General features: G+C 51.3%; 1 protein-coding gene across 1 annotated transcript in view; it reads left to right on the top strand.

The window, feature by feature from the left end:
* LOC136335753 (phospholipid-transporting ATPase ABCA3-like) overlaps positions 1-25,892 on the top strand; it is a 97,051-nt gene that overhangs the window by 67,262 nt on the left and 3,897 nt on the right. Inside the window, exons 12-17 of the mRNA XM_066276850.1 lie at positions 6,259-6,423; positions 13,188-13,375; positions 21,781-21,906; positions 22,146-22,340; positions 24,270-24,457; positions 25,362-25,532. Coding sequence (XP_066132947.1) covers positions 6,259-6,423; positions 13,188-13,375; positions 21,781-21,906; positions 22,146-22,340; positions 24,270-24,457; positions 25,362-25,532 — 1,033 coding nt within the window. The remainder of the gene's footprint in view (positions 1-6,258; positions 6,424-13,187; positions 13,376-21,780; positions 21,907-22,145; positions 22,341-24,269; positions 24,458-25,361; positions 25,533-25,892) is intronic.

The following is a 25,892-nucleotide window of genomic DNA, read 5'->3' as shown; positions in this document are numbered from 1 at the left end:
CAGGGCAGCCTGTCTCCCCAGCACGACACCGTCAGGGGCTGCCCTGGCCTCCCAGAGCTGGCTGATGGTCGTGCCAGTCCATCGCTGCGGGCTCTCTGTTGAGGACAGAAGATCTCATACGAAGAAGCATCCATGGAGCCACCTCAGCACGCACTGAGCACCATTCCAGGAAATGTCCTCAGTGTGGAGCCGGCTGTCCCGTCCTTGGGAAATGTCCTCAGTGTGGAGCCGGCTGTCCCGTCCTTGGGAAATGTCCTCAGTGTGGAGCCGGCTGTCCCGTCCTTGGGAAATGTCCTCAGTGTGGAGCCGGCTGTCCCGTCCTTGGGAAATGTCCTCAGTGTGGAGCCGGCTGTCCCGTCCTTGGGAAATGTCCTCAGTGTGGAGCCGGCTGTCCCGTCCTTGGGAAATGTCCTCAGTGTGGAGCCGGCTGTCCCGTCCTTGGGAAATGTCCTCAGTGTGGAGCCGGCTGTCCCGTCCTTGGGAAATGTCCTCAGTGTGGAGCCGGCTGTCCCGTCCTTGGGAAATGTCCTCAGTGTGGAGCCGGCTGTCCCGTCCTTGGGAAATGTCCTCAGGCTGTAATGATGTGAAGCCTAGGACACTGCATGTTGTCTGCCAGTTCAGTGCCAGGGCCCTTTGTGCCAGGCAGGATCAATGGAACAAAAAACAAATGTCCAATGTTATAGTATTGATTCATCACTTCTATAGACTCTCTGTGTTCAGCACCCTCTTTTTATTAAAAACACCACACAGTTTCTTAATTTCACCACTGCTCCAATGGGGAAGAGCCACGTGGCCATGACAACCCCAAAGTTTCTTTCCTTCTCTGCCTTGACTTCCCACTGACCTTGAAACCCCCGTCCTCTCCCTCCTGACTGTCATGGTGACCTCACCTCCCCTGGGCAGTCCTGCCCCCTGTTCCAGTCCACTGAGCCCACACCCTCTCCATGGGACAGACTCGACCGCTCAGGTTTCTTCTTTCTGAGCCGCCTGGAGGAGAGCAGGGGAGTGGACAGTGACTATCACACAACAGCAGTGTTCAGGGACGTCCCAGGCCTTCCTGCTCACTCAACCCTCCCTCACTCCCTCACTCCCTCCCTCACTCCCTCACTCCCTCCCTCACTCCCTCACTCCCTCACTCCCTCCCTCACTCCCTCACTCCCTCCCTCACTCCCTCACTCACTCCCTCACTCACTCCCTCACTCACCCCTCCCTCTCTCCCTCACTCGCCCCTCCCTCCCTCTCTCCCTCACTCACCCCTCTCTCACTCCCTCACTCACTCCCTCACTCACCCCTCCCTCTCTCCCTCACTCGCCCCTCCCTCCCTCTCTCACTCACTCACCCCTCCCTCTCTCCCTCACTCACTCCCTCACTCCCTCCCTCACTCACTCCCTCACTCCCTCCCTCACTCACCCCTCCCTCTCTCCCTCACTCACTCCCTCACTCACTCCCTCACTCCCTCCCTCACTCCCTCCCTCACTCACCCCTCCCTCTCTCCCTCACTCCCTCCCTCACTCACTCCCTCACTCCCTCCCTCATGCCCTCACTCCCTCCCTCACTCACTCCCTCACTCACTCCCTCACTCCCTCCCTCACTCACTCCCTCACTCACCCCTCCCTCTCTCCCTCACTCCCTCCCTCACTCACTCCCTCACTCCCTCCCTCATGCCCTCACTCCCTCCCTCACTCACTCCCTCACTCCCTCCCTCATTCCCTCCCTCCCTCCCTCTCTCCCTCACTCACCCCTCCCTCATTCCCTCACTCCCTCCCTCCCTCTCTCCCTCACTCACCCCTCACTCCCTCACTCCCTCACTCCCTCCCTCTCTCCCTCACTCACCCCTCCCTCACTCCCTCACTCACTCCCTCCCTCTCTCCCTCACTCACCCCTCCCTCACTCCCTCACTCCCTCCCTCTCTCCCTCACTCACCCCTCTCTCACTCCCTCACTCACTCCCTCACTCCCTCACTCACTCACCCCTCCCTCTCTCCCTCACTCACTCCCTCACTCACTCCCTCACTCCCTCCCTCACTCACCCCTCCCTCTCTCCCTCACTCACTCCCTCACTCACTCCCTCACTCCCTCCCTCACTCCCTCACTCACTCCCTCCCTCTCTCCCTCACTCACCCCTCCCTCACTCCCTCACTCCCTCCCTCTCTCCCTCACTCACCCCTCACTCCCTCTCTCCCTCACTCCCTCACTCCCTCCCTCACTCCCTCACTCACACCCTCACTCCCTCCCTCACTCACCCCTCACTCCCTCACTCCCTCACTCCCTCCCTCTCTCCCTCACTCACCCCTCCCTCACTCCCTCACTCACTCCCTCCCTCTCTCCCTCACTCACCCCTCACTCCCTCACTCCCTCACTCCCTCCCTCTCTCCCTCACTCACCCCTCACTCCCTCTCTCCCTCACTCCCTCACTCCCTCCCTCACCCCTCCCTCCCTCTCTCCCTCCCTCACTCACTCCCTCACTCACTCACCCCTCACTCCCTCTCTCCCTCTCTCCCTCACTCCCTCACTCACTCACCCCTCACTCCCTCTCTCCCTCTCTCCCTCTCTCCCTCCCTCTCTCCCTCACCCCTTCCTCACTCCCTCACTCCCTCCCTCTCTCCCTCACTCACCCCTCACTCCCTCTCTCCCTCACTCCCTCACTCCCTCCCTCACCCCTCCCTCCCTCTCTCCCTCCCTCACTCACTCACTCCCTCACTCACTCATCCCTCACTCCCTCTCTCCCTCTCTCCCTCACTCCCTCACTCACTCACCCCTCACTCCCTCTCTCCCTCACTCCCTCTCTCCCTCTCTCCCTCACTCACCCCTCACTCCCTCACTCCCTCACTCCCTCCCTCACCCCTCCCTCCCTCTCTCCCTCCCTCACTCACTCACTCCCTCACTCCCTCTCTCCCTCACTCCCTCTCTCCCTCTCTCCCTCACTCACTCACCCCTCACTCCCTCTCTCCCTCACTCCCTCTCTCCCTCTCTCCCTCACTCCCTCACTCACTCACCCCTCACTCCCTCTCTCCCTCACTCCCTCTCTCCCTCACTCCCTCTCTCCCTCTCTCCCTCACTCCCTCCCTCACTCCCTCACTCCCTCCCTCACTCCCTCACTCCCTCACTCCCTCCCTCACTCCCTCACTCACCCCTCCCTCTCTCCCTCACTCGCCCCTCCCTCCCTCTCTCCCTCACTCACCCCTCTCTCACTCCCCTCACTCACTCCCTCACTCCCTCACTCACTCACCCCTCCCTCTCTCCCTCACTCACTCCCTCACTCACTCCCTCACTCACTCCCTCACTCCCTCCCTCACTCACTCCCTCACTCCCTCCCTCACACCCTCACTCCCTCCCTCACTCACCCCTCCCTCTCTCCCTCACTCACTCCCTCACTCACTCCCTCACTCCCTCCCTCACTCCCTCCCTCACTCACCCCTCCCTCTCTCCCTCACTCCCTCCCTCACTCACTCCCTCACTCCCTCCCTCATGCCCTCACTCCCTCCCTCACTCACTCCCTCACTCCCTCCCTCACTCACTCCCTCACTCCCTCCCTCACTCACTCCCTCACTCACCCCTCCCTCTCTCCCTCACTCCCTCCCTCACTCACTCCCTCACTCGCTCCCTCATGCCCTCACTCCCTCCCTCACTCACTCCCTCACTCCCTCCCTCATTCCCTCCCTCCCTCCCTCCCTCTCTCCCTCACTCACCCCTCCCTCATTCCCTCACTCCCTCCCTCCCTCTCTCCCTCACTCACCCCTCACTCCCTCACTCCCTCACTCCCTCCCTCTCTCCCTCACTCACCCCTCACTCCCTCTCTCCCTCACTCCCTCACTCCCTCCCTCACCCCTCCCTCCCTCTCTCCCTCCCTCACTCACTCACTCCCTCACTCACTCATCCCTCACTCCCTCTCTCCCTCTCTCCCTCACTCCCTCACTCACTCACCCCTCACTCCCTCTCTCCCTCACTCCCTCTCTCCCTCTCTCCCTCACTCACCCCTCACTCCCTCACTCCCTCACTCCCTCCCTCACCCCTCCCTCCCTCTCTCCCTCCCTCACTCACTCACTCCCTCACTCCCTCTCTCCCTCACTCCCTCTCTTCCTCTCTCCCTCACTCACTCACCCCTCACTCCCTCTCTCCCTCACTCCCTCTCTCCCTCTCTCCCTCACTCACTCACCCCTCACTCCCTCTCTCCCTCACTCCCTCTCTCCCTCTCTCCCTCACTCCCTCCCTCACTCCCTCACTCCCTCCCTCACTCCCTCACTCCCTCACTCCCTCCCTCACTCCCTCACTCACCCCTCCCTCTCTCCCTCACTCGCCCCTCCCTCCCTCTCTCCCTCACTCACCCCTCTCTCACTCCCTCACTCACTCCCTCACTCCCTCACTCACTCACCCCTCCCTCTCTCCCTCACTCACTCCCTCACTCACTCCCTCACTCACTCCCTCACTCCCTCACTCACTCCCTCACTCCCTCCCTCACACCCTCACTCCCTCCCTCACTCACCCCTCCCTCTCTCCCTCACTCACTCCCTCACTCACTCCCTCACTCCCTCCCTCACTCCCTCCCTCACTCACCCCTCCCTCTCTCCCTCACTCCCTCCCTCACTCACTCCCTCACTCCCTCCCTCATGCCCTCACTCCCTCCCTCACTCACTCCCTCACTCCCTCCCTCACTCACTCCCTCACTCACCCCTCCCTCTCTCCCTCACTCCCTCCCTCACTCACTCCCTCACTCCCTCCCTCATGCCCTCACTCCCTCCCTCACTCACTCCCTCACTCCCTCCCTCATTCCCTCCCTCCCTCCCTCCCTCTCTCCCTCACTCACCCCTCCCTCATTCCCTCACTCCCTCTCTCCCTCTCTCCCTCACTCACTCACCCCTCACTCCCTCTCTCCCTCACTCCCTCTCTCCCTCTCTCCCTCACTCCCTCCCTCACCCCTCCCTCCCTCTCTCCCTCCCTCACTCACTCACTCCCTCACTCACTCACCCCTCACTCCCTCTCTCCCTCTCTCCCTCACTCCCTCACTCACTCACCCCTCACTCCCTCTCTCCCTCACTCCCTCTCTCCCTCACTCCCTCTCTCCCTCACTCCCTCTCTCCCTCTCTCCCTCACTCCCTCACTCACTCACCCCTCACTCCCTCTCTCCCTCACTCCCTCTCTCCCTCACTCCCTCTCTCCCTCACTCCCTCTCTCCCTCACTCCCTCACTCACTCACCCCTCCCTCCCTCTCTCCCTCCCTCACTCACTCACTCCCTCACTCACTCACCCCTCACTCCCTCTCTCCCTCACTCCCTCTCTCCCTCACTCCCTCACTCCCTCCCTCACCCCTCCCTCCCTCTCTCCCTCCCTCACTCACTCACTCCCTCACTCACTCACCCCTCACTCCCTCTCTCCCTCTCTCCCTCACTCCCTCACTCACTCACCCCTCACTCCCTCTCTCCCTCACTCCCTCTCTCCCTCACTCCCTCTCTCCCTCACTCCCTCTCTCCCTCTCTCCCTCACTCCCTCACTCACTCACCCCTCACTCCCTCTCTCCCTCACTCCCTCTCTCCCTCACTCCCTCTCTCCCTCACTCCCTCACTCCCTCCCTCACCCCTCCCTCCCTCTCTCCCTCCCTCACTCACTCACTCCCTCACTCACTCACCCCTCACTCCCTCTCTCCCTCACTCCCTCACTCACTCACCCCTCACTCCCTCTCTCCCTCACTCCCTCTCTCCCTCACTCCCTCTCTCCCTCACTCCCTCTCTCCCTCACTCCCTCTCTCCCTCACTCACTCACCCCTCACTCCCTCTCTCCCTCACTCCCTCTCTCCCTCTCTCCCTCTCTCCCTCACTCCCTCACTCACTCACCCCTCACTCACTCACCCCTCACTCCCTCTCTCCCTCTCTCCCTCCCTCACTCACTCACCCCCTCACCAGAGCAACCTGCAGCCCTGCAAGCTCCCTTCATGGTCAGTGGCCTTCTCTGGAACTCCGGAGGTGACAGGTCTGTCCTACAGGCTGTCAAGGTGGACAGGCTTAGTGACAGAATGATGAGTGTTTTCTCGAGGACCGCCTGCCAGGTTGGTGATTTTCTCAGAAAGGTGTAATCATCTTGGGAGGCATATTGTCATGGCAGTTTCACTGCTGTCTTATAATGGGAGCTAAGCTGTCATCTTTTCAAAATGTTTCATTCAGCCTGTTGGGGTGACATTGGTTAATAAGGCTATGCAGTCTCACGTGTGCAGTTCTGTGGCCTCACTTGTGCACTGCCTTGTGTGCCCACCACCCACCAACCCCAGGCGGAGGGCGTGCCACCCGTGCCAGGACCCTGCTACATCGTCTGCTAATGTCGCTCCCCAGCTACAACTTCGCAATGAGTCTCATGAAATTCTTCGATTACTATGAAGTAAGGAAACTCTGTTTGGAAGGATTTCAAAATATCTCTGAGGACTGCAGTGAAAACCGTAAGTCCCCGGGGCTCCCGGGTCCCCAGGCACCCTCTTCCTTTGCAGAGGTCCCTGTGTAAGCGTAGATTGTGGAAGGTGAGGGACACATCCTTCCGGTGGACAGGCTGGCTGTTTTCAGTGCTTTTCTCTACCAGAGATACTTTCGCAGATGGGGGGGGGGGGGGCCTTAAAACCAAATCCGAGTTAAACTTCCTGACGTCAGCACCAGACTTGGAATGGGTTACTGCAGTCACTCTGCCCCGTGAAGAGAGCTGTACATACATTGTTGTACACCTCCACAGCACCCTTCAAGTGAGTTAACATTGTCCCAACTTTATGTATTCCCAATGAGAAAACTGAACTCCTTGCTTAAACTGGAGATTAAACAAGTTCCCTGGGCCACTGAGCTTCAAGGTAAAAAAAATAATAATAATTTTAAAAAGGCAAATTCACAGGCAAATCAAAATCAGGAAAAAATAAAGCATTTTACTAAATTTTCTGTGTTTTAGGCTGCTTTCATATTTCAGAGTGATTCAAAAATTTATAAATAAACCTATTTATTGTGTGTGTGTAACTTATTTGTAGAACCAAAAAATTAAAGGCAGCTACAGAAAAGGAATGTCATTTTTATTTCACTGAACCAGTGCAGGATAAAGTATGATTACTAAGGTCAAGGAAATTACATTTTCTTGAAATCTCTGAATAATAAAAATTATGGCCTGACCAGGCGGTGGCACAGTGGATAGAGCGTCGGACTGGGATGTGAAGGACCCAGGTTTGAAATCCCAAGGTCACAGACTTGAGCAAGGGCTCATCTGGTTTGAGCAAGGCTCACCAGCTTGAGCCCAAGGTCACTGGGTCGAGCAAGGGGTCAATTTTTTTTTTGTGTGTGTGTGTGTGTGTGTGTGTGTGTGTATTGTTCTGAAGTTGGAAGCAGGGAGGCAGACAGACTCCCGCATGCGCCCGACCAGGATCCACCCAGCATGCCCACCAGGGGGCGATGCTCTGCTCATCTGGGGTGTTGCTGCATTACAACAGGAGCCATTCTAGCACCTGAGGCAGAGGCCATGGAGCCATCCCCAGCGCCCTGGCCATCTTTGCTCCAATGGAGCCTTGACTGCAGGAGGGGAAGAGAGAGACAGAGAGGAAGGAGAGGGGGAGGGGTGGAGAAGCAGATGGGCGCTTCTCCTGTGTGCCTTGGCTGGGAATCGAACCGGGGACTCCTGCACGCCAGGCCGACGCTCTACCACTGAGCCAACCGGCCAGGGCCAAAAAGTAAAATTTTTTTAATTATAAATTTTTATTAATTTTAATGGGGTGACATCAATAAATCAGGGTACATATGTTCAAAGAAAACATCTCCAGGTTATCTTGTCATTTAATTATGTTGCATACCCATCACCAAAGTCAGATAGTCCTCTGTCACCTTCTATCTAGTTTTCTTTGTCCCCTTCCCCCTCCCTCTTCCTCTCTCCTTCCTTCCCTTCCCCCCCCGTAACCACCACACTCTTGTCAATGTCTTAGTCTCGTTTTTATGTCCCACTTATGTATGGAGTCATGCAGTTCTTAGTTTTTTCTGATTTACTTATTTTACTCCGTATAATGTTATCAAGATCTAACCATTTTGCTGTAGATGATCTGATGTCATCATTTCTTATGGCTGAGTAGTATTCCATAGTGTATATGTACCACATCTTCTTTATCCAGTCATCTATTGAAGGGCTTTTGGGTTGTTTCCATGTCTTGGCCACTGTGAACAGTGCTGCAATGAACATAGGACTCCATGTGTCTTTATGTATCAATGTTTCTGAGTTTTTGGGGTATATACCCATTAGAGGGATTGCTGGGTCATAAGGTAGTTCTATTTTCAGGGGGGGGGGGTTTGTTGTTGTTTTTTATTTTATTCATTTTTTTTAGAGAGGATAGAGAAAGGGAGAGAGAGATAGAGAGGGAGAGAGAGGAGAGACAGACAGAGAGAGAGAAGGGAGGAGGAGCTGGAAGCATGAACTCCCATATGTGCCTTGACCAGGCAAGCCCAGGGTTTCGAACCGGCGACCTCAGCATTTCCAGGTCAATGCTTTATCCACTGCGCCACCGCAGGTCAGGCCTATTTTCAGTTTTTTGAGGAACCACCATACTTTCTTCCATAATGGTTGTACTACTTTACATTCCCACCAACAGTGAATGAGGGTTCCTTTTTCTCCACAGCCTCTCCAACATTTGTTATTACCCGTCTTGTTGATAATAACTAGTCTAACAGGAGTGAGGTGGTATCTCATTGTAGTTTTGATTTGCATTTCTCTGATAACTAATGAAGATGAGCATCTTTTCATATATCTGTTGGCCATTTGTATTTCTTCCTGGGAGAAGTGTCTGTTCATGTCCTCTTCCCACTTTTTTATTGGACTGTTTGTTTGTTTGTTGTTGAGTTTTATGAGTTCTTTGTAAATTTTGGATATTAGGCCCTTATCTGAGCTGTTGTTTGAAAATATCATCTCCCATTTAGTTGGCTGTCTGTTTATTTTGTTGTCAGTTTCTCTTGCTGAGCAAAAACTTCTTAGTCTGATGTGGTCCCATTCATTTATCTTTGCCTTCACTTCTCTTGCCATTGGAGTCAAGTTCATAAAATGTTCTTTAAAACCCAGGTCCATGAGTTTAGTACCTATGTTTTCTTCTATGTACTCTATTGTTTCAGGTCTTATATTTAGGTTTTTGATCCATTTTGAATTAATTTTAGTACACAGGGACAAGCTGTAGTCAAGTTTTATTCTTTTGCATGTGGCTTTCCAGTTTTCCCAGCACCATTTGTTGAAGAGGCCTTCCTTTCTCCATTGTGTGTTGTTGGCCCCTTTATCGAAAATTATTTAACCATATATATGTGATTTATTTCTGGACTTTCTATTCTGTTCCATTGGTCTGAGTGTCTATTTTTCTGCCAATACCATGCTGTTTTGATTATCGTGGCCCTATAATATAAGTTGAAGTCAGGTACTGTAATGCCCCCAGCTTCATTCTTTTTCATTAGGATTGCTTTGGCTATTCGGGGTTTTTTATAGTTCTATATAAATCTGATGATTTTTTGTTCCATTTCTTTAAAAAATGTCATTGGAATTTTGATGAGAATTGCATTAAATTTGTATATTGCTTTGGGTAATATGGTCATTTTGATTATTTTTATTCTTCCCATCCAAGAAAGGAATATTTTTCCATTTCATTGTATCTTTTCAATTTCCCTTAACAATGCTTTGTAGTTTTTGTTATATAGGTCCTTTACATTCTTTGTTATGTTTATTCCTAGGTATTTTTGTTGTTTTTGTTGCAATCGTTTAGGGGATTATTTTTTTGAATTCGTTTTCTAATGTTTCGTTGTTGGCATATAGAAAGGCAATGGACTTTTGTATATTAATTTTGTAAAATTTTTAAAGGTTAAACAAAAAATAGCTTATAGAATGAGGACACAGTTAATATTTTTGTACAGCTGTACAATGTGTTTATACAGGAATGTTAAACTAAATGTTAACACAAAAGAGCCAAAAAGTTTTAAATCTTTCAAGTTTAAATGAAAAAAGGTCCAGTAAGGTAAGGTTAACACACTGTTAAAGAAAATGTTTTTGTGGGTTTAGCAGAGCTTCAGCAAACAGCCTGTATAAAGTGTGCAGAGTGAACAGCAGTGTGCTCCACACCCACATGTACGCCTCGCTCCCTCACTGACCACTCAGAGCCTCAGCACACAGCCTGTATGAAGTGTGCAGCAGTGCACAGCAGTGTGCTCCACACCCACATGTACGCCTCGCTCCCTCACTGACCACTCAGAGCCTCAGCACACAGCCTGTAAGAAGTGTGCAGCAGTGTGCTCCACACCCACATGTACGCCTCCCTCCCTCACTGACCACTCAGAGCCTCAGCACACAGCCTGTAAGAAGTGCGCAGCAGTGTGCTCCACACCCACATGTACGCCTCGCTCCCTCACTGACCACTCAGAGCCTCAGCACACAGCCTGTATGAAGTGTGCAGCAGTGCACAGCAGTGTGCTCCACATCCACATGTACGCCTCGCTCCCTCACTGACCACTCAGAGCCTCAGCACACAGCCTGTAAGAAGTGCACAGCAGTGTGCTCCACACCCACATGTACGCCTCGCTCCCTCACTGACCACTCAGAGCCTCAGCACACAGCCTGTAAGAAGTGCACAGCAGTGTGCTCCACACCCACATGTACGCCTCGCTCCCTCACTGACCACTCAGAGCCTCAGCACACAGCCTGTATGAAGTGTGCAGCAGTGCACAGCAGTGTGCTCCACATCCACATGTACGCCTCGCTCCCTCACTGACCACTCAGAGCCTCAGCACACAGCCTGTAAGAAGTGCACAGCAGTGTGCTCCACATCCACATGTACGCCTCGCTCCCTCACTGACCACTCAGAGCCTCAGCACACAGCCTGTATGAAGTGTGCAGCAGTGCACAGCAGTGTGCTCCACATCCACATGTATGCCTCTCTCCCTCACTGACCACTCAGAGCCTCAGCACACAGCCTGTATGAAGTGTGCAGCAGTGCACAGCAGTGTGCTCCACACCCACATGTACGCCTCGCTCCCTCACTGACCACTCAGAGCCTCAGCACACAGCCTGTATGGAGTGTGCAGCAGTGCACAGCAGTGTGCTCCACACCCACATGTACGCCTCGCTCCCTCACTGACCACTCAGAGCCTCAGCACACAGCCTGTATGAAGTGTGCAGCAGTGCACAGCAGTGTGCTCCACATCCACATGTACGCCTCGCTCCCTCACTGACCACTCAGAGCTCCTGCTAGTCCTGCAGACTCTGTCCAGCAGAAGGGCCCCATGGAGGTGCGCCATTACGTCACAGTCACCTACAGCATGCATACACTCACACACTGTGCACCTCTGCAGCCTGGGAGCAACAAGCCACGCCGTGCAGCCTGGGTCTGTAGCAGGCTGGCTGCACCATCTACGTTCATGCACCTTCACACAAGGACAAAATGGCCAGATGACGTTCTGCTCTAAACATACACATTTCTGTCATTAGTGATGCATGACAGTGTATGTTGAACATAGACAATAATATTATCCTGTAATGATGCAATGTGATCAATATTGCTACATCAGCAATTATTACAATATATAAATGTATCAAAGTAACTTGCTTATATCTTAAACTGACACAACTTACATGTCAAATGTATTCACTCAAAGAAGTCATGATGAGCTGTCGTTTCGCACACACTGAGATGACAATAATCAAAAGTGGAGATGGCCTGACCTGTGGTGGTGCAGTGGATAAAGCATTGACCTGGAAATGCTGAGGTCGCTGGTTCAAAACCCTGGGCTTGCCTGGTCAAGGCACATATGGGAGTTGATGCTTCCAGCTCCTCCCCCCCCTTCTCTCTCTCTGTCTCTTCTCTCTCTCTGTCCCCCCCCCTCTTCTCTAAAATGAATTAAAAAAAAAAAAAAAGAAAAAGTGGAGATGCCAGACCAGGTGGTGGCACAGTGGATAGAGCATCGGACTGGGATGCTGAGGACCCAGGTTCGAGACCCCGAGGTCACCAGTTTGAGCACGGGCTCATCTGGTTTGAGCAAAGCTCACCAGCTTGGACCCAAGGTCACTGGCTCGAGCAAGGGGTTACTCGGTCTGCTGAAGGCCCACGGTCAAGGCACATATGAGAAAGCAATCAATGAACAACTAAGGTGTTGCAAAGAAAAACTGATGATTGATGCTTCTCATCTCTCTCCTTTCCTGTCTGTCTGTCCCTATCTCTCTCTCTCTCTCTCTCTCTCTCTCTCTCTGTCTCTGTAAAAAAAAAGGGGGGGGGAGAATATGGAGAAATTGCTATCTTCATCTGTTGCTAGTAGGAATATAAAATGTTACACCTGCTGCAGAAAAGCTTGGTGGTTCCTCAAAAAGCTAAACATGGAATTACCCTGTGGCCCAACAGCTTTGTTCCTGAGTATATACTTAAAGGAAGGAGAAGAGTATTTAAACAAGAGTGTAAGGATATCTTGAGTGGCCTATATTAATGATTGGATGTGCCATAAATACCTTTATTTGGTTTGCTGTATTTTTTTTTTTTTTTTGTATTTTTCTGAAGCTGGAAACGGGGAGAGACAGTCAGACAGACTCCCGCATGCACCCGACCAGGATCCACCCGGCATGCCCACCAGGGGGCGATGCTCTGCCCACCAGGGGGCAATGCTCTGCCCCTCCGGGGCGTCGCTCTGTCGCGACCAGAGCCACTCCAGCCCCTGGGGCAGAGGCCGAGGAGCCATCCCCAGCGCCCGGGCCATCTTTGCTCCAGTGGAGCCTCAGCTGTGGGAGGGGAAGAGAGAGACAGAGAGGAAGGAGAGGGGGAGAGGGGGAGAAGCAAATGGGCGCTTCTCCTGTGTGCCCTGGCCGGGAATCAAACCCAGGACTTCTGCACTCCAGGCCGACGCTCTACCACTGAGCCAACCGGCCAGGGCCTAGTTTGCTGTATTTTATCACCACACATTCTGCTCACATTCAACCTTTGAAATTTCTTGAGCACGTAGTAAGGTGGTCTCTTATCAAAACTGGTAAAAAGTAAAGGAAAAGTATTGGCAGGAAATCTTTTAAACTATAAATATCAGGGAAGGTCAAAGAGAGACAAATGAAACATGAAGACAATTATTTAGTATCCATATTTCGTGCTTCTCTAAATCTAATGTAAAATGCTGTATTTCTTAACCTTTGGTGTCGTCTTAGACTGTGCATAGGATTTTAAAGTAAGCTATCTCTTATTATTTTCAGTTATGGAGGACACTGTCTATAGTTTTGGAGAGGATGGGATTGCAAAGTTTTTGATTGCACTGTCTGTCCAGGGCTCCCTTTATCTCCTCCTGCTGTTCTGTCTGGAGACCACCTCGTGGAGACTGAGAAACTGTGTCCTTCATAAAGTTGTGTCTAAAGTGTACAACTTATTCGTGAAGTGCAAGAAGGTGAGTAACTAACATGGACTTTTGATACAACTCAAATAAAGCTCAATGTAAGGCCAAAGTATGAAGTTGCATATTTCTACCTCTATTACATTATAAAGTGTCATTTAATTACACCAAGGTCTAACTGGTATTGATTTGCATTCCAAGTATTTCATCTTAGTTTGTATTTTAGGTTCTAAGCTTTAAATCCTCTGCCAGCAAGGACTTAATTCCTTTGTCCTGGGTTGACCATGATAAAAAGCACTGCCACTGCATGTACAATCTTTGAGGTCTATTTGGTTGCAATTATGGAACTGACTTATTTAACACTATGTGGTGCCCACCAAATTATTCATTATCGCCATACAAAGTTTTCACAATTTTACATAATCTGAGAGATTTGCCTAGAATTTTAAATTTTCTTTTAAATGGCTCATTTGTTCAGTAACTTAATCCCTGCTTGTCTGTATTGGAATTTCTCTTGAGACAAAACCACACCTGTCTCTCTATGACTTCCTCTTCACTCATCTCAGTGTTCCTCTGCGTGCTATTTCAGGGTGGCTCTAGATCTATGGGAATCCATAGATTTCTCTGAGTCTACATATGTCTAATATTTCAGGAGGAAGTATTTCTGGAGGCTGAAATGGCCTCTGCTACCACCTGGAGTTCTGAATAGTATGATTAGCATTCAACCCGTGTTTCAGGTGCCTGTTATGTGTTGCTAATTAATGCCTAGAACTGTACACCAAAGCAAAAGTCCTGTTCTACCTACTTTTACACCAAAGCCCATTCAGATCTTACCACTCTAATGAAAAGATGCCTGGTCTAGGACATGCCCCAAAAAAGATATTTAAGTTTTTGTAAAACATGGAAAAGAAAAGATTTCTTTCCTGGTGCCTAGAATTAAACATGTGGATGTTACCTGGAGATTTCTCCTACCCAAACTTCCTTAGGCTGGGACAGTAACCCCTGACCAACGTCACACTTTTTCAGGTGTGAGAAAGAGAAGTACAATGAGTATGGAGGGAGATTTCATGATAAAATTATAAGAATATTTGGCCTATGCCCTGATTGGTTGGCTCCATGGTAGAGTGTCAGCCAGGTGTGTGGATGTCCCGGGTTCGATTCCCTGCCAGGGCACACAGGAGAAACAACCATCTGCTTCTCCACCCCTCCACCCCTCCCTTTTCTCTCTCTTTCTCTCTCTCTCTCTCTCTCTCTCTCTCTCTCTCTTGTTCTCTCCTCCTGCAGCCAAGGCTTGATTAGAGTGAATTGGCCCCAGGCACTGAAGATGGCTCCATGGCCTCTGCCTCAGGTGCTAAGAAGAGCTTAGTTGCTGAGCAACAGAGCAGCGCCCCAGATGGGCAGAGCATCACCCCCTAGTGGGCTTGCCAGGTGGATCCTGGTTGGGGTGCATGTGGGAGTCTGTTTCTGCCTCCCCTCCTCTCTCTAAAATGAAAAATAAATATTTGGCTTGTAAATTCTTATCTTTTATGTCACTGTTTCTATAAGTTGATCAATGTCATCCCATTACATTTAATTTCAAAATTAAAATTAAAAATAATCTTGTGGGGTACACTTAAAGCAATGCTTTAATGGAAATGTATAGAATTAAATATATTGAAATGAAGAAAAGTCTCAATTCAATAAATGAATTTTCTACCTCACTAAACTAGGAAAAGAGGAGTAAAATAACTTCAGCAAACAGCATTTAAGTAAATAGAAAAAAAAGAAGTGTGTAAACAGGCCTGACCTGTGGTGGTGCAGTGGGATAAAGCATCGACCTGGAACACTGAGGTCGCCGGTTCGAAACCTTGGGCTTGCCTGGTCAAGGCACATATGGGAGTTGATGCTTCCTGCTCCTCCCCCTTCCCTCTCTGTCTCTCTCTCTCTAAAAAAAAAAAAAAAAAAAAAGAAGTGTGTAAACAAATACAATGGAGAAACATCAATGAATGAAGAAAAAAACTGGCCCTGGCCAGTGGCTCAGTGGATAAGAGCATTGGTCCACAGGGTATGGACATCCCAGGTTCAATTCCCAGTCGGGGCACACAGGAGAAGTGACCATCTCCTTCTCTACCCCTTTCTCTCCCCCTCTCTCTCCCCTCTCTTCTCCCAAAGCCTATGGCTCAGTTTGTTTAAATGTGGCCCAGGCTCTGAGGACAGCTCTGCTGGGGCACACAGGAGAAGTGACCATCTCCTTCTCTACCCCTTTCTCTACCCCTCTCTCTCCCCTTTCTTCTCCCAAAGCCTGTGGCTCAGTTTGTTTAAATGTGGCCCAGGCTCTGAGGACAGCTCTGCTGGGGCACACAGGAGAAGTGACCATCTCCTTCTCTACCCCTTTCTCTACCCCTCTCTCTCCCCTCTCTTCTCCCAAAGCCTGTGGCTCAGTTTGTTTAAATGTGGCCCAGGCTCTGAGGTCGGCTCTGCTGGAGCACACAGGAGAAGTGACCATCTCCTTCTCTACCCCTTTCTCTCCCCCTCTCTCTCCCCTCTCTTCTCCCAAAGCCTGTGGCTCAGTTTGTTTAAATGTGGCCCAGGCTCTGAGGACAGCTCTGCTGGGGCACACAGGAGAAGTGACCATCTCCTTCTCTCCCCCTCTCTCTACGCCTCTCTCTCCCCTTTCTTCTCCCAAAGCCTGTGGCTCAGTTTGTTTAAATGTGGCCCAGGCGCTGAGGACGGCTCTGCTGGAGCACATCAGTCTCAGGTGCTAAAGTCAAGTCAAGCAGCTCAGCACTGGGGCATCTTCCCTCGAGGATGTTGCTGGGTGGATCCCAGGGCACAGGCGGAACTCTTCCTCACTGTCTCCCCTCCTCTCACCTAAAAAAAAGAAAAAAAACCTAATATTTAAAAAAAATAATAGAAATTGATAAGCCTCTAACCAGACCAGTGTCTATAAAATAAAAAGATATGGTATACTAACCGATATAAAGACAAATGAAGGGATATCACTGCAGATCCCACAAAGAGTAAAAGCCACTCTATGCTTATAAATTTGGCACCTTAGGTGAAATAAAGCAGACTTTTTTAGAAAGACGCAAATGATCAGAATAAAGACCCAAATCGTCCTATTTCCATTAAAGACATTTTGTGCATGGTTTAAAACCTCCAAAAGAAAAATGCTGTGCCTAGATAATTTCACTGATAAAGTCTACGATTTTTTTTTTTTTTTTTTTTTTTGGTATTTTTCTGAAGCTGGAAACAGGGAGGCAGTCAGACAGACTCCTGCATGCGCCCGACCGGGATCCACCCGGCATGCCCACCAGGGGTGACACTCTGCCCACCAGGGGCGTCGCTCTGTTGCGACCAGAGCCATTCTAGTGCCTGAGGCAGAGGCCACAGAGCCATCCTCAGTGCCCCGGCCAACTTTGCTCCAATGGAGCCTTGGCTGCGGGAGGGGAAGAGAGAGACAGAGAGGAAGGAGAGGGGGAGGGGTGGAGAAGCAGATGGGTGCTTCTCCTGTGTGCCCTGGCCGGGAATCGAACCCGGGACTTCCACACGCCAGGCTGACGCTCTACCACTGAGCCAACCGGCCAGGGCCTTACAATTTTTTTTTAATAGCATCAATTCTTGTGTCTACAGCACGGGGGATACAGTCAATAATACTATGATAACCATGCGTGGTGCCCAGCAGGGACTAGGTTTATGAGCAGGGTCACTTCATACACTTGATAACTATCTAGCCACTGGGCTGCACAGCTAAAACGTCTACAAAATAGTATTGAATCTAACTGTAACTGAAAAATAAAATTTTAAAAAAGAAACAGCATCAGTTCTACCTAATTTCTTCCAGAATGAGAAAGATCTGGGAGCATTTTCCAACTGTCTCTATGAAGCCATCATTACTCTCATACAGAAGAAAAAATACAAGAACTCAGTATCCCTTATGAACACAGAAACACAAACAGAGTATCCACAGACAGATAAAATCCAGGAATATACAAAAAGAATAATATACTATAAACAAGTGGGGTTTATTCCATCAATGTAAAAAAAAAAAGCACTAGGCCTGACCTGTGGTGGCGCAGTGGATAAAGCGTCAACCTGGAAATGCTGAGGTCGCCGGTTCAAAACCCTGGGCTTGCCTGGACAAGGCACATGTGGGAGTTGATGCTTCTTGCTCCTCCCCCTTCTCAACCCTCTCTATAATGAATAAATAAAATCTTTAAAAAAATAAAAATAAATAAAATAAAATTTTTAAAAAAGCACTAGTTTAATTTTTGATAATGTTATCCAGGTATTAATAATTCAAAGAAAAACCATGTTTCTATCAACAGTTCACACCCATTTACAATAAAACCTGTCTTCGAACTAAAACTGAGAAAGAGAGAAACTATTGCAACCTGCTCAGTGGCAACTGCTTATCTATATAAAGCCTAATGTCCACCCCACCACCACCCATCACCCACCACCCATCTCCCACCCACCACCACCCATCACCACCACCCACCACCACCACCTACCACCCATCACCCACCACCACCCACCACCCATCACCCACCCATCACCACCACCCACCACCACCACCTACCACCCATCACCCACCACCACCCACCACCCATCACCCACCCATCACCACCACCTACCACCACCACCCATCACCTATCACCCACCACCACCACCACCCATCACCACCACCCACCACCACCCACCACCACCACCTACCAACCATCACCCACCACCACCACCCATCACCCACCACCACCCACCACCACCACCCATCACCCACCACCACCACCCATCACCCACCACCCATCACCCACCACCCATCACCCACCACCCATCTCCCACCCACCACCACCCATCACCCATCACCCACCACCCATCACCCACCACCCATCTCCCACCCACCACCACCACCACCCATCACCACCACCCACCACCACCCACCACCCACCGCCACTACCCACCACCCACCATCCACCACCCATCTCCACCACCCACCACCACCACCACCCATCACCCACCATCCACCACCACCCATCACCCATCACCCACCCATCTCCACCACCCACCACCCACCACCACCCACCACCACCACCCACCGCCACTACCCACCACCCACCATCCACCACCCATCTCCACCACCCACCACCATCACCACCCATCACCCACCATCCACCACCACCCACCACCACACATCACCCATCACCCACCCATCACCACCGCCCATCACCCACCACCACCACCACCCATCACCACCCGCCACCCATCACCCACCACCACCACCCATCACCCACCACCCATCACCCACCACCCATCACCCACCACCCATCTCCCACCCACCACCACCCATCACCACCACCCACCACCACCACCTACCACCCATCACCCACCACCACCCACCACCCATCACCCACCCATCACCACCACCCACCGCCACTACCCACCACCCACCACCACCACCACCCATCACCCACCATTCACCACCACCCACCACCACCCATCACCCATCACCCACCCATCACCACCACCCATCACCCACCACCCATCACCACCCGCCACCCATCACCCACCACCACCACCCATCACCCACCACCACCACCCATCACCCACCACCCATCACCCACCACCCATCTCCCACCCACCACCACCCATCACCACCACCCACCACCACCACCTACCACCCATCACCCACCACCACCCACCACCCACCACCCATCACCCACCCATCACCACCACCCACCACCACCACCCATCACCCACCATCCACCACCTGCCACCCATCACCCACTACCATCCACCACCACCCACCACCACCCATCACCCATCACCCACCCATCACCACCACCCATCACCCACCACCACCACCCATCACCACCACCCACACCACCCATCACCCACCACCCACCACCCATCACCACCACCTACCACCCATCACCACCACCCACCACCACCCGCCACCCATCACCCACCACCCACCACCACCACCCACCACCCATCACCACTACCCACCACCACCCATCACCACCACCCACACCACCCATCACCACCACCCACTAACCACCAGCCGAGCAAGGATGTTCATTTTTACCACTCTGATGCAATAAACTTTGAAAATTGGCAAAGAAATAAAAGTTGTTAAAGCACTTCTCATTCTTTTGATTGTCATGTTTACTGGGCTGATTTTATTCTCCGGCCCACTTCTCCTTCAGCAATACGGTGAAACGAGTGCTCGATATAAAAACAGGCGATTCAAATCAACAAACTTTTATCAAACAGCACCAAGGGCTGCTCACATGGCGTGCCAGGCTGTGCCACCCTACCTCTTTCACTCGGTTTCCACGGCGAACGGGGGCCTCTTCTCCCCGCCTGGCATCCATTTTCTCAGTAAACCCTTGCTGTGGTGCAGTCACAGGGTGGGGCTCCCCCCGGCCATAAAGAAAGAAGGAAACCTGACCCACTGGACAGCACGGGGGGACCTGGAGAGCCTTGTGCTGAGTGACATGAGCCAGGCAGACAGAGATAAGTACCCCGTGATCTCACTTAGGTGAGGAATCTAACAAACATTGAGCTGACAAAATAGAAGCTGAGGCAGGGTCACGGGGGACAGACGGACAGCTGCCTGGGGGGGCGGGTGAGTGGACTGGATGAAAATGGGTGCAGGAATTAGCCCCCCCAAAAATACATGTGCACACATACGCGCATGCGTATTTCATAGACACAGTCAACAGTGTAGTGATGGCGGGGGGGCCAGGTGGAGGAGGGGACAGGGCAGAGCAGGGAGATGGGGACAGGAAGGGGCCTTGCTTGGGGTGGAGGGCGCACCATGCCCTGTGGAGACGGTGTCTTTCAGTTGTGCCCTTGAGACCTGTATGATTTGGTGAACCCATGTCATCCAATAAATTTAACTGATAAAAAAAACATGTCTTAGCCTGACGGGGCAGTGGCGCAGTGAATGGAGCGTTGAACTGGGATGCGGAGGACCCAGGTTCGAGACCCCAAGGTCACTGGCTCAAGCAAGGGGTTACTCGGTCTGCTGAAGGCCTGCAGTCAAGGCACATATGAGAAAGCAATCAATGAACAACTGCGATGCCACAATGCGCAATGAAAAACTAATGATTGATGCTTCTCATCTATCCGATCCTGTCTGTCTGTCCCTGTCTATCCCTCTCTCTGACTCTCTCTCTGTCTCTGTAAAAAATATATATATATGTTTTAGGCCCTGGCCAGTTGGCTGAGTGGTAGAGCGTTGGCCTGGTGTGTGGAAGTCCCAGATTCAATTCCCGGCCAGGGCACACAGGAGAAGCACCCATCTGCTTCTCCACCCCTCCCCCTCTCCTTCCTCTCTGTCTCTCTCTTCCTCTCTCAAGGCTCCATTGGAGCAAAGTTGGCCCGGGTACTGAGGATGGCTCCATGGCCTCCGCCTCAGGTGCTAGAATGGCTCCAGTTGTAACAAAGTGACAACCCAGATGGGCAGAGCATCACCCCCTGATGGGCATGCCGGGTGGATCCCAGTCGGGCACATGTGGGAGTCTGTCTCTCTGCCTCCCGCTTCTCATTTCGGAAAAATAAAAAATTTTAAAAATTAAAAAAATAAATAAATAAATAAATAAATAAATATATATATATGATATATATATATATATGTCTTCATTCTTCATGTTCTGCTTAGCCTTCCCCTATAGAGAGGCCTTCCCTCAAAAAAAAAAAAAACAAAGGCCCTGGCCGGTTGGCTCAGGGGTAGAGCGTCGGTCTGGCGTGCGGGGGACCCGGGTTCGATTCCCAGCTAGGGCACATAGGAGAAGCGCCCATTTGCTTCTCCACCCCCCACCCCCTCCTTCCTCTCTGTCTCTCTCTTCCCCTCCCGCAGCCAAGGCTCCATTGGAGCAAAGATGGCCTGGGCGCTGGGGATGGCTCCTTGGCCTCTGCCCCAGGCGCTGGAGTGGCTCTGGTCGCGGCAGAGCAACGCCCCAGAGGGGCAGAGCATCGCCCCCTGGTGGGCAGAGCGTCGCCCCTGGTGGGCGTGCCGGGTGGATCCCGGTCGGGCGCATGCGGAAGTCTGTCTGACTGTCTCTCCCCGTTTCCAGCTTCAGAAAAATACAAAAAAAAAAAAGTTCGTTCTTCTCTCTTGCCTCCCATGGTCTCTTGAACATATTTTAATTATAACAAAACGTGCTGGACCATAATAGTATCAATGAGGCTTTTGTTTCCCACGACATGTCCATATTACTGGCAAGAATATGCTGCTTATGCCTAGTTGTAGAAAAACTTGTTCTTTCACATAGTTCCCGAAAGAAAGCAAGTCAAGAATAAAGTTACTCATTAAGAGTTCAGGGAATCAGTAGAAAGGCTGCTGAGAAAATGAGTCCAACGTTTTCTGACATCTTCGAAATGACTTCCTCAGGTCAGCTTGCAAAATACCACTTCCTCTCTAGAGGATATCTAAAAGCGTGCTCATATCTGTGACCCTTGCTTTGAATACGCAGGGCAAAGTGTCCGTCCAGGTAAAGAAGAACTATACCGATGAAAATGTGGAGAGCGAGAGGAAGCGGATCCTGGCGCAGACCCCGAGGTTGAAGAACAACCCGCTGCTCCTCAAACAGCTCACGAAGGTAAAGTCGTGCGGTAAAGGCGCGCAGTGACAGCGTGGTCCCGAGCTTTATCCCCTGCCCAGGATGTATCGGTCGTGTCCCTGCTGCAGGGGACTTCTGTGGGATCCATGTACAGTCTGGTGAAATACGAGGGCCGAAGGGGCAGTGGCTCTCAGCTGTCCACAGGGGTCTGAGGTTAGAGTTGTACTTGCCCCACGGTCAGTGCATCAGTACCTGCTGATTTTTTTTAATATTTCCAGATTTATTATAAGTGTCCAGTTGTAAAGGCTGTAAGAAATATCTCCCTTGTTGTCCAAAAGTCTGAATGCTTTGGATTGCTTGGATTAAACGGAGCCGGAAAAACCACCATGTTCAAAATGTTGACTGGAGAAGAGACCTCAACTTCTGGAGTTGTGTTCATTGACGGCATTAGCATCGCTGAGAATATCAGAAAGGTGTGTGTGGCCCTCATCACTGAGCTGGTTCCCCAGGGAAGGAGGTAACTGAGCAAGTGGGTGGAGGACATAGAATGGAAGCTGAAAGCATTCAGATATAAAAGATGACGGATGGATGGATGGATGGATGATAGATGGATGATAGATAGATAGATAGATAGATAGATAGATAGATAGATAGATAGATGATAGATGGATGATGGATGGATGGATGGATAGATAGATGATAGATGGATGATAGATGGATGATAGATAGATAGATGATTGATAGATAGATGGATGGATGAATAGATAGATGGATGATTGATGGATGGATGGATAGATAGATGGATGATTGATAGATGGATGGATGGATGGATGGATGGATAGATGATAGATGGATGATAGGTAGGTAGATAGATAGATAATAAATAGATACAAAGCTGTCAGGCAACATAAGCAGAATAGTTCGCACTGGAACCTGAATACTGTAAGGATGAGAAATAAGTTGGGGGGGTGGGGGGGGCAAGGCCCAGACACAGAGGAAAGGCAACTGTCGAACAAGAAGAAGAATGAATGACACCAAGAGTTTAAGTGGAAAGCAAGGGACAGGGTTGTAATTTATAGCAATTAGAGCATATTTATGTCGGGAAAAAAATAAAACAATGAAAAGAAGTTTAAAAGAGCGAGCGATAGGGCTCGTTCCCTCTCCCACCACCTTTACCTCATTCTCTCCAAAGCCCGCGCACACACGCACGCGCACACACACACACACACACACACAACCACTTTTATCACGCCACAGTTTTTCAGGTAAACACAATCAGCTAGAAAGCTCTGTCTCCCACGTGGCCGCACGAGAGGCGGTCTGCGGCACAGGGTCTCTGGACCTTGGCCAACCGCTCTCCACATGTGAGCGCCTCCATTTGCCCTGCACGTCTGAGCATGCGTGTTTCCCTACCAACCGCAACAGAGCCGGCTGCTGATCGGAGTTCTGGATTTTTGGCAGCCTGGTCAGCTTGTTGACTGTTTGTTTTCTAATTCCGGTAGAGTTGCCATTTTTCTCTTATTATTAGTAAGGTTGCATAACTTTTTAAATGAAACGTGTGTGTACTTAAGGTGTACAACACGATGATTTGTGTGCGTGTCCAGTGTGAGCTGATGACCATAATCAAGCCAATCAACAGGTGCTGTCATTGTTCTTGTCATAAGAGCACCCAAAGTCTGCTCCGTCTGCAAAGTCCCCCTGTCCAGCTCAGTCTTAGCAATGACCGTCGTCATGCTGCGCGTGAGCGCTCCAGGCTGGGGGTCTGCAAGGCTGCCACCGTGCGCCCCATCCCCCGCCCGAGCCCCCCACCTCCTCCACCTCCCGGCTCAGGTTAACCAGCGTTCAACTCTGCTCGCATGCATTGGATTCTCCTCTCTTCCACGTAACCCTGAGATCATGCAGGGTTTTGTCTTGTTTTTTCTTTTCCTGTCTGGCTTATTTCTCCCAAGTTTTTCCCTTTTTGATGTAGATGGCAGAATTTCCTCCTTCTTTGTTTGTTTGTTTGTTTTTTAGATTTGCTCTCATTGGCACGCTTTTTTATTGGTTATTAATTCAAACTTTATTTTTTTATTTACAGTTTACATTCAATAACATTTTATTTTAGTTTCAGATGCACTGCCTAGTTGTTTAGACAATCATATCTTTAACAAAATGTGTCTCCCCTCCCCAATATGTCTAGTATCCACTTGGTGCTATACATTGTTGTTACAATGTTTTTTACTACATTCCCTGCCGCTGCGCTTTACAGCCCCCCCCCCCCCCCCGCGGTGACTACTTTGTAACTGCCAATTTGTATTTCTGGATCCCGTGAACTTTTTCACCCAGTTTCCCCCAACCTCCCTTCCCCTGTGGCAACCCTTAGTTTGTTCTGTGTGTCAGTGACGATTGCCGTCTGGATTCAGGTCAGGTCAAGAATTGGCTATTGTCCTCAAGTGAACCCCTTACTGAACCACATGACGGGTCGGGAACTGCTGGTCATGTACGCCAGGCTGCAGGGGGTGCCGGAGCCGAACATCTGCAACTACGTAGACACCTTCCTGTGTTCAATGCACCTGGAATCCCAGGCCGACAAGGTTGTCCACACATACCGGTGAGCTATCCTGCTGTCGCAGCTACTCATCCGGCTGCCTGCGTGTCTGCCGTTCACGAGGCAAGCCTGCGAGCTCAGCCTCAGCCTGCTCTGTCTCAGAGCAGCCACTGAGAGAGTCCTGGGTCCTGGCAGTGTTCCGCCATCAGAAATAAGGCAAGATCCCACTCAGAGGAAGCAACTCTTTGCAGACACGAGCTACAGAGTCTCTGCCTCTCAAAAGAGCACCTTCGGCCCTGGCCGGTTGGCTCAGTGGTAGAGCGTCAGCCTGGCGTGCAGGAGTCCCGGGTTCGATTCCTGGCCAGGGCACACAGGAGAAGCGCCCATCTGCTTCTCCACCCCTCCCCCTCTCCTTCCTCTCTGTCTCTCTCTTCCCCTCCCGCAGCCAAGGCTCCATTGGAGCAAAGATGGCCCGGGCGCTGAGGATGGCTCCATGGCCTCTGCCCCAGGCGCTAGAGTGGCTCTGGTCGGAGCATCGCCCCCTGGTGGGCAGAGCGTCACCCCCTGGTGGGCATGCCGGGTGGATCCCGGTCGGCGCATGCGGGAGTCTGTCGGACTGTCTCTCCCCGTTTCCAACTTCAGAAAAATACAAAAAAAAAAAAAACACCTTCATGCCCATCTCCCTCTGGCTCTTTCTCTCTCCAAAACAGAAACATTTCCCCGATTATGATGCTGAAATAAATTACCACAAAGTATCTATCGTTTCCATGAGCATGAGTTGCCATGGACATGCACACTTGGGTCTGCTGCTTTGAGATTCCTGTTCACTCGGCATTCTGGGGGGAGGGGCTCATTCTGTCCTGTGAACTAATGATGTGTGCCCCCCACTTTTCTTCTTTTTCTCTTCCTCCTCCTCCTCCTCCTCCTTCTTCTTCCCCTTTCACTTGCTCTTTTTTTGAGGTTACAGTAAAGAAGACAAACGTAAACTGAATACAGTTATTGCCTTGATGGGAAAGCCTTCGGTTGTCTTGCTGGATGAGCCGACCACCGGCATGGACGCAGGGGACCGGCACCGGCTCTGGGACATCGTGAGGTGGATGTCTCAGACAGGCAAAGCCATCATCATCAGTTCCCACAGGTGTGTCCCACTGGGAGGTTTGGTTGAGAGTCAGGAAAGGTCAGGAGGGAATTCACCGGAGCCCAGCATATGTCAGTGGACCCGAGCTAAGTAAATATATGAGCTACCTGGGAGGTACTGTGGGTAGAGGCCGATTCTCAGCTAAAAGCCAGGTGTCCCAAACTGAGATCCGGGATGGACAATCAAGAGAAGATAAAATGTAAGGGAATCCTTCCTGTCATTGTGGATTTAGGAAACAACTGCTTTGAATTTTAAAATCTCCTCTTCCCAGCCCTGGCCGGTTGGTTCAGCGGTAGAGCGTTGGCCTGGCGTGCAGGAGTCCTGGGTTCGATTCCCAGCCAGGGCACACAGGAGAAGCGC

This window comes from Saccopteryx bilineata, chromosome 4 (genome assembly GCF_036850765.1).
Source record: "Saccopteryx bilineata isolate mSacBil1 chromosome 4, mSacBil1_pri_phased_curated, whole genome shotgun sequence".
Taxonomy (NCBI): Eukaryota; Metazoa; Chordata; class Mammalia; order Chiroptera; family Emballonuridae; genus Saccopteryx; species Saccopteryx bilineata.
This window is presented reverse-complemented; position numbering and strand designations above follow the sequence as displayed.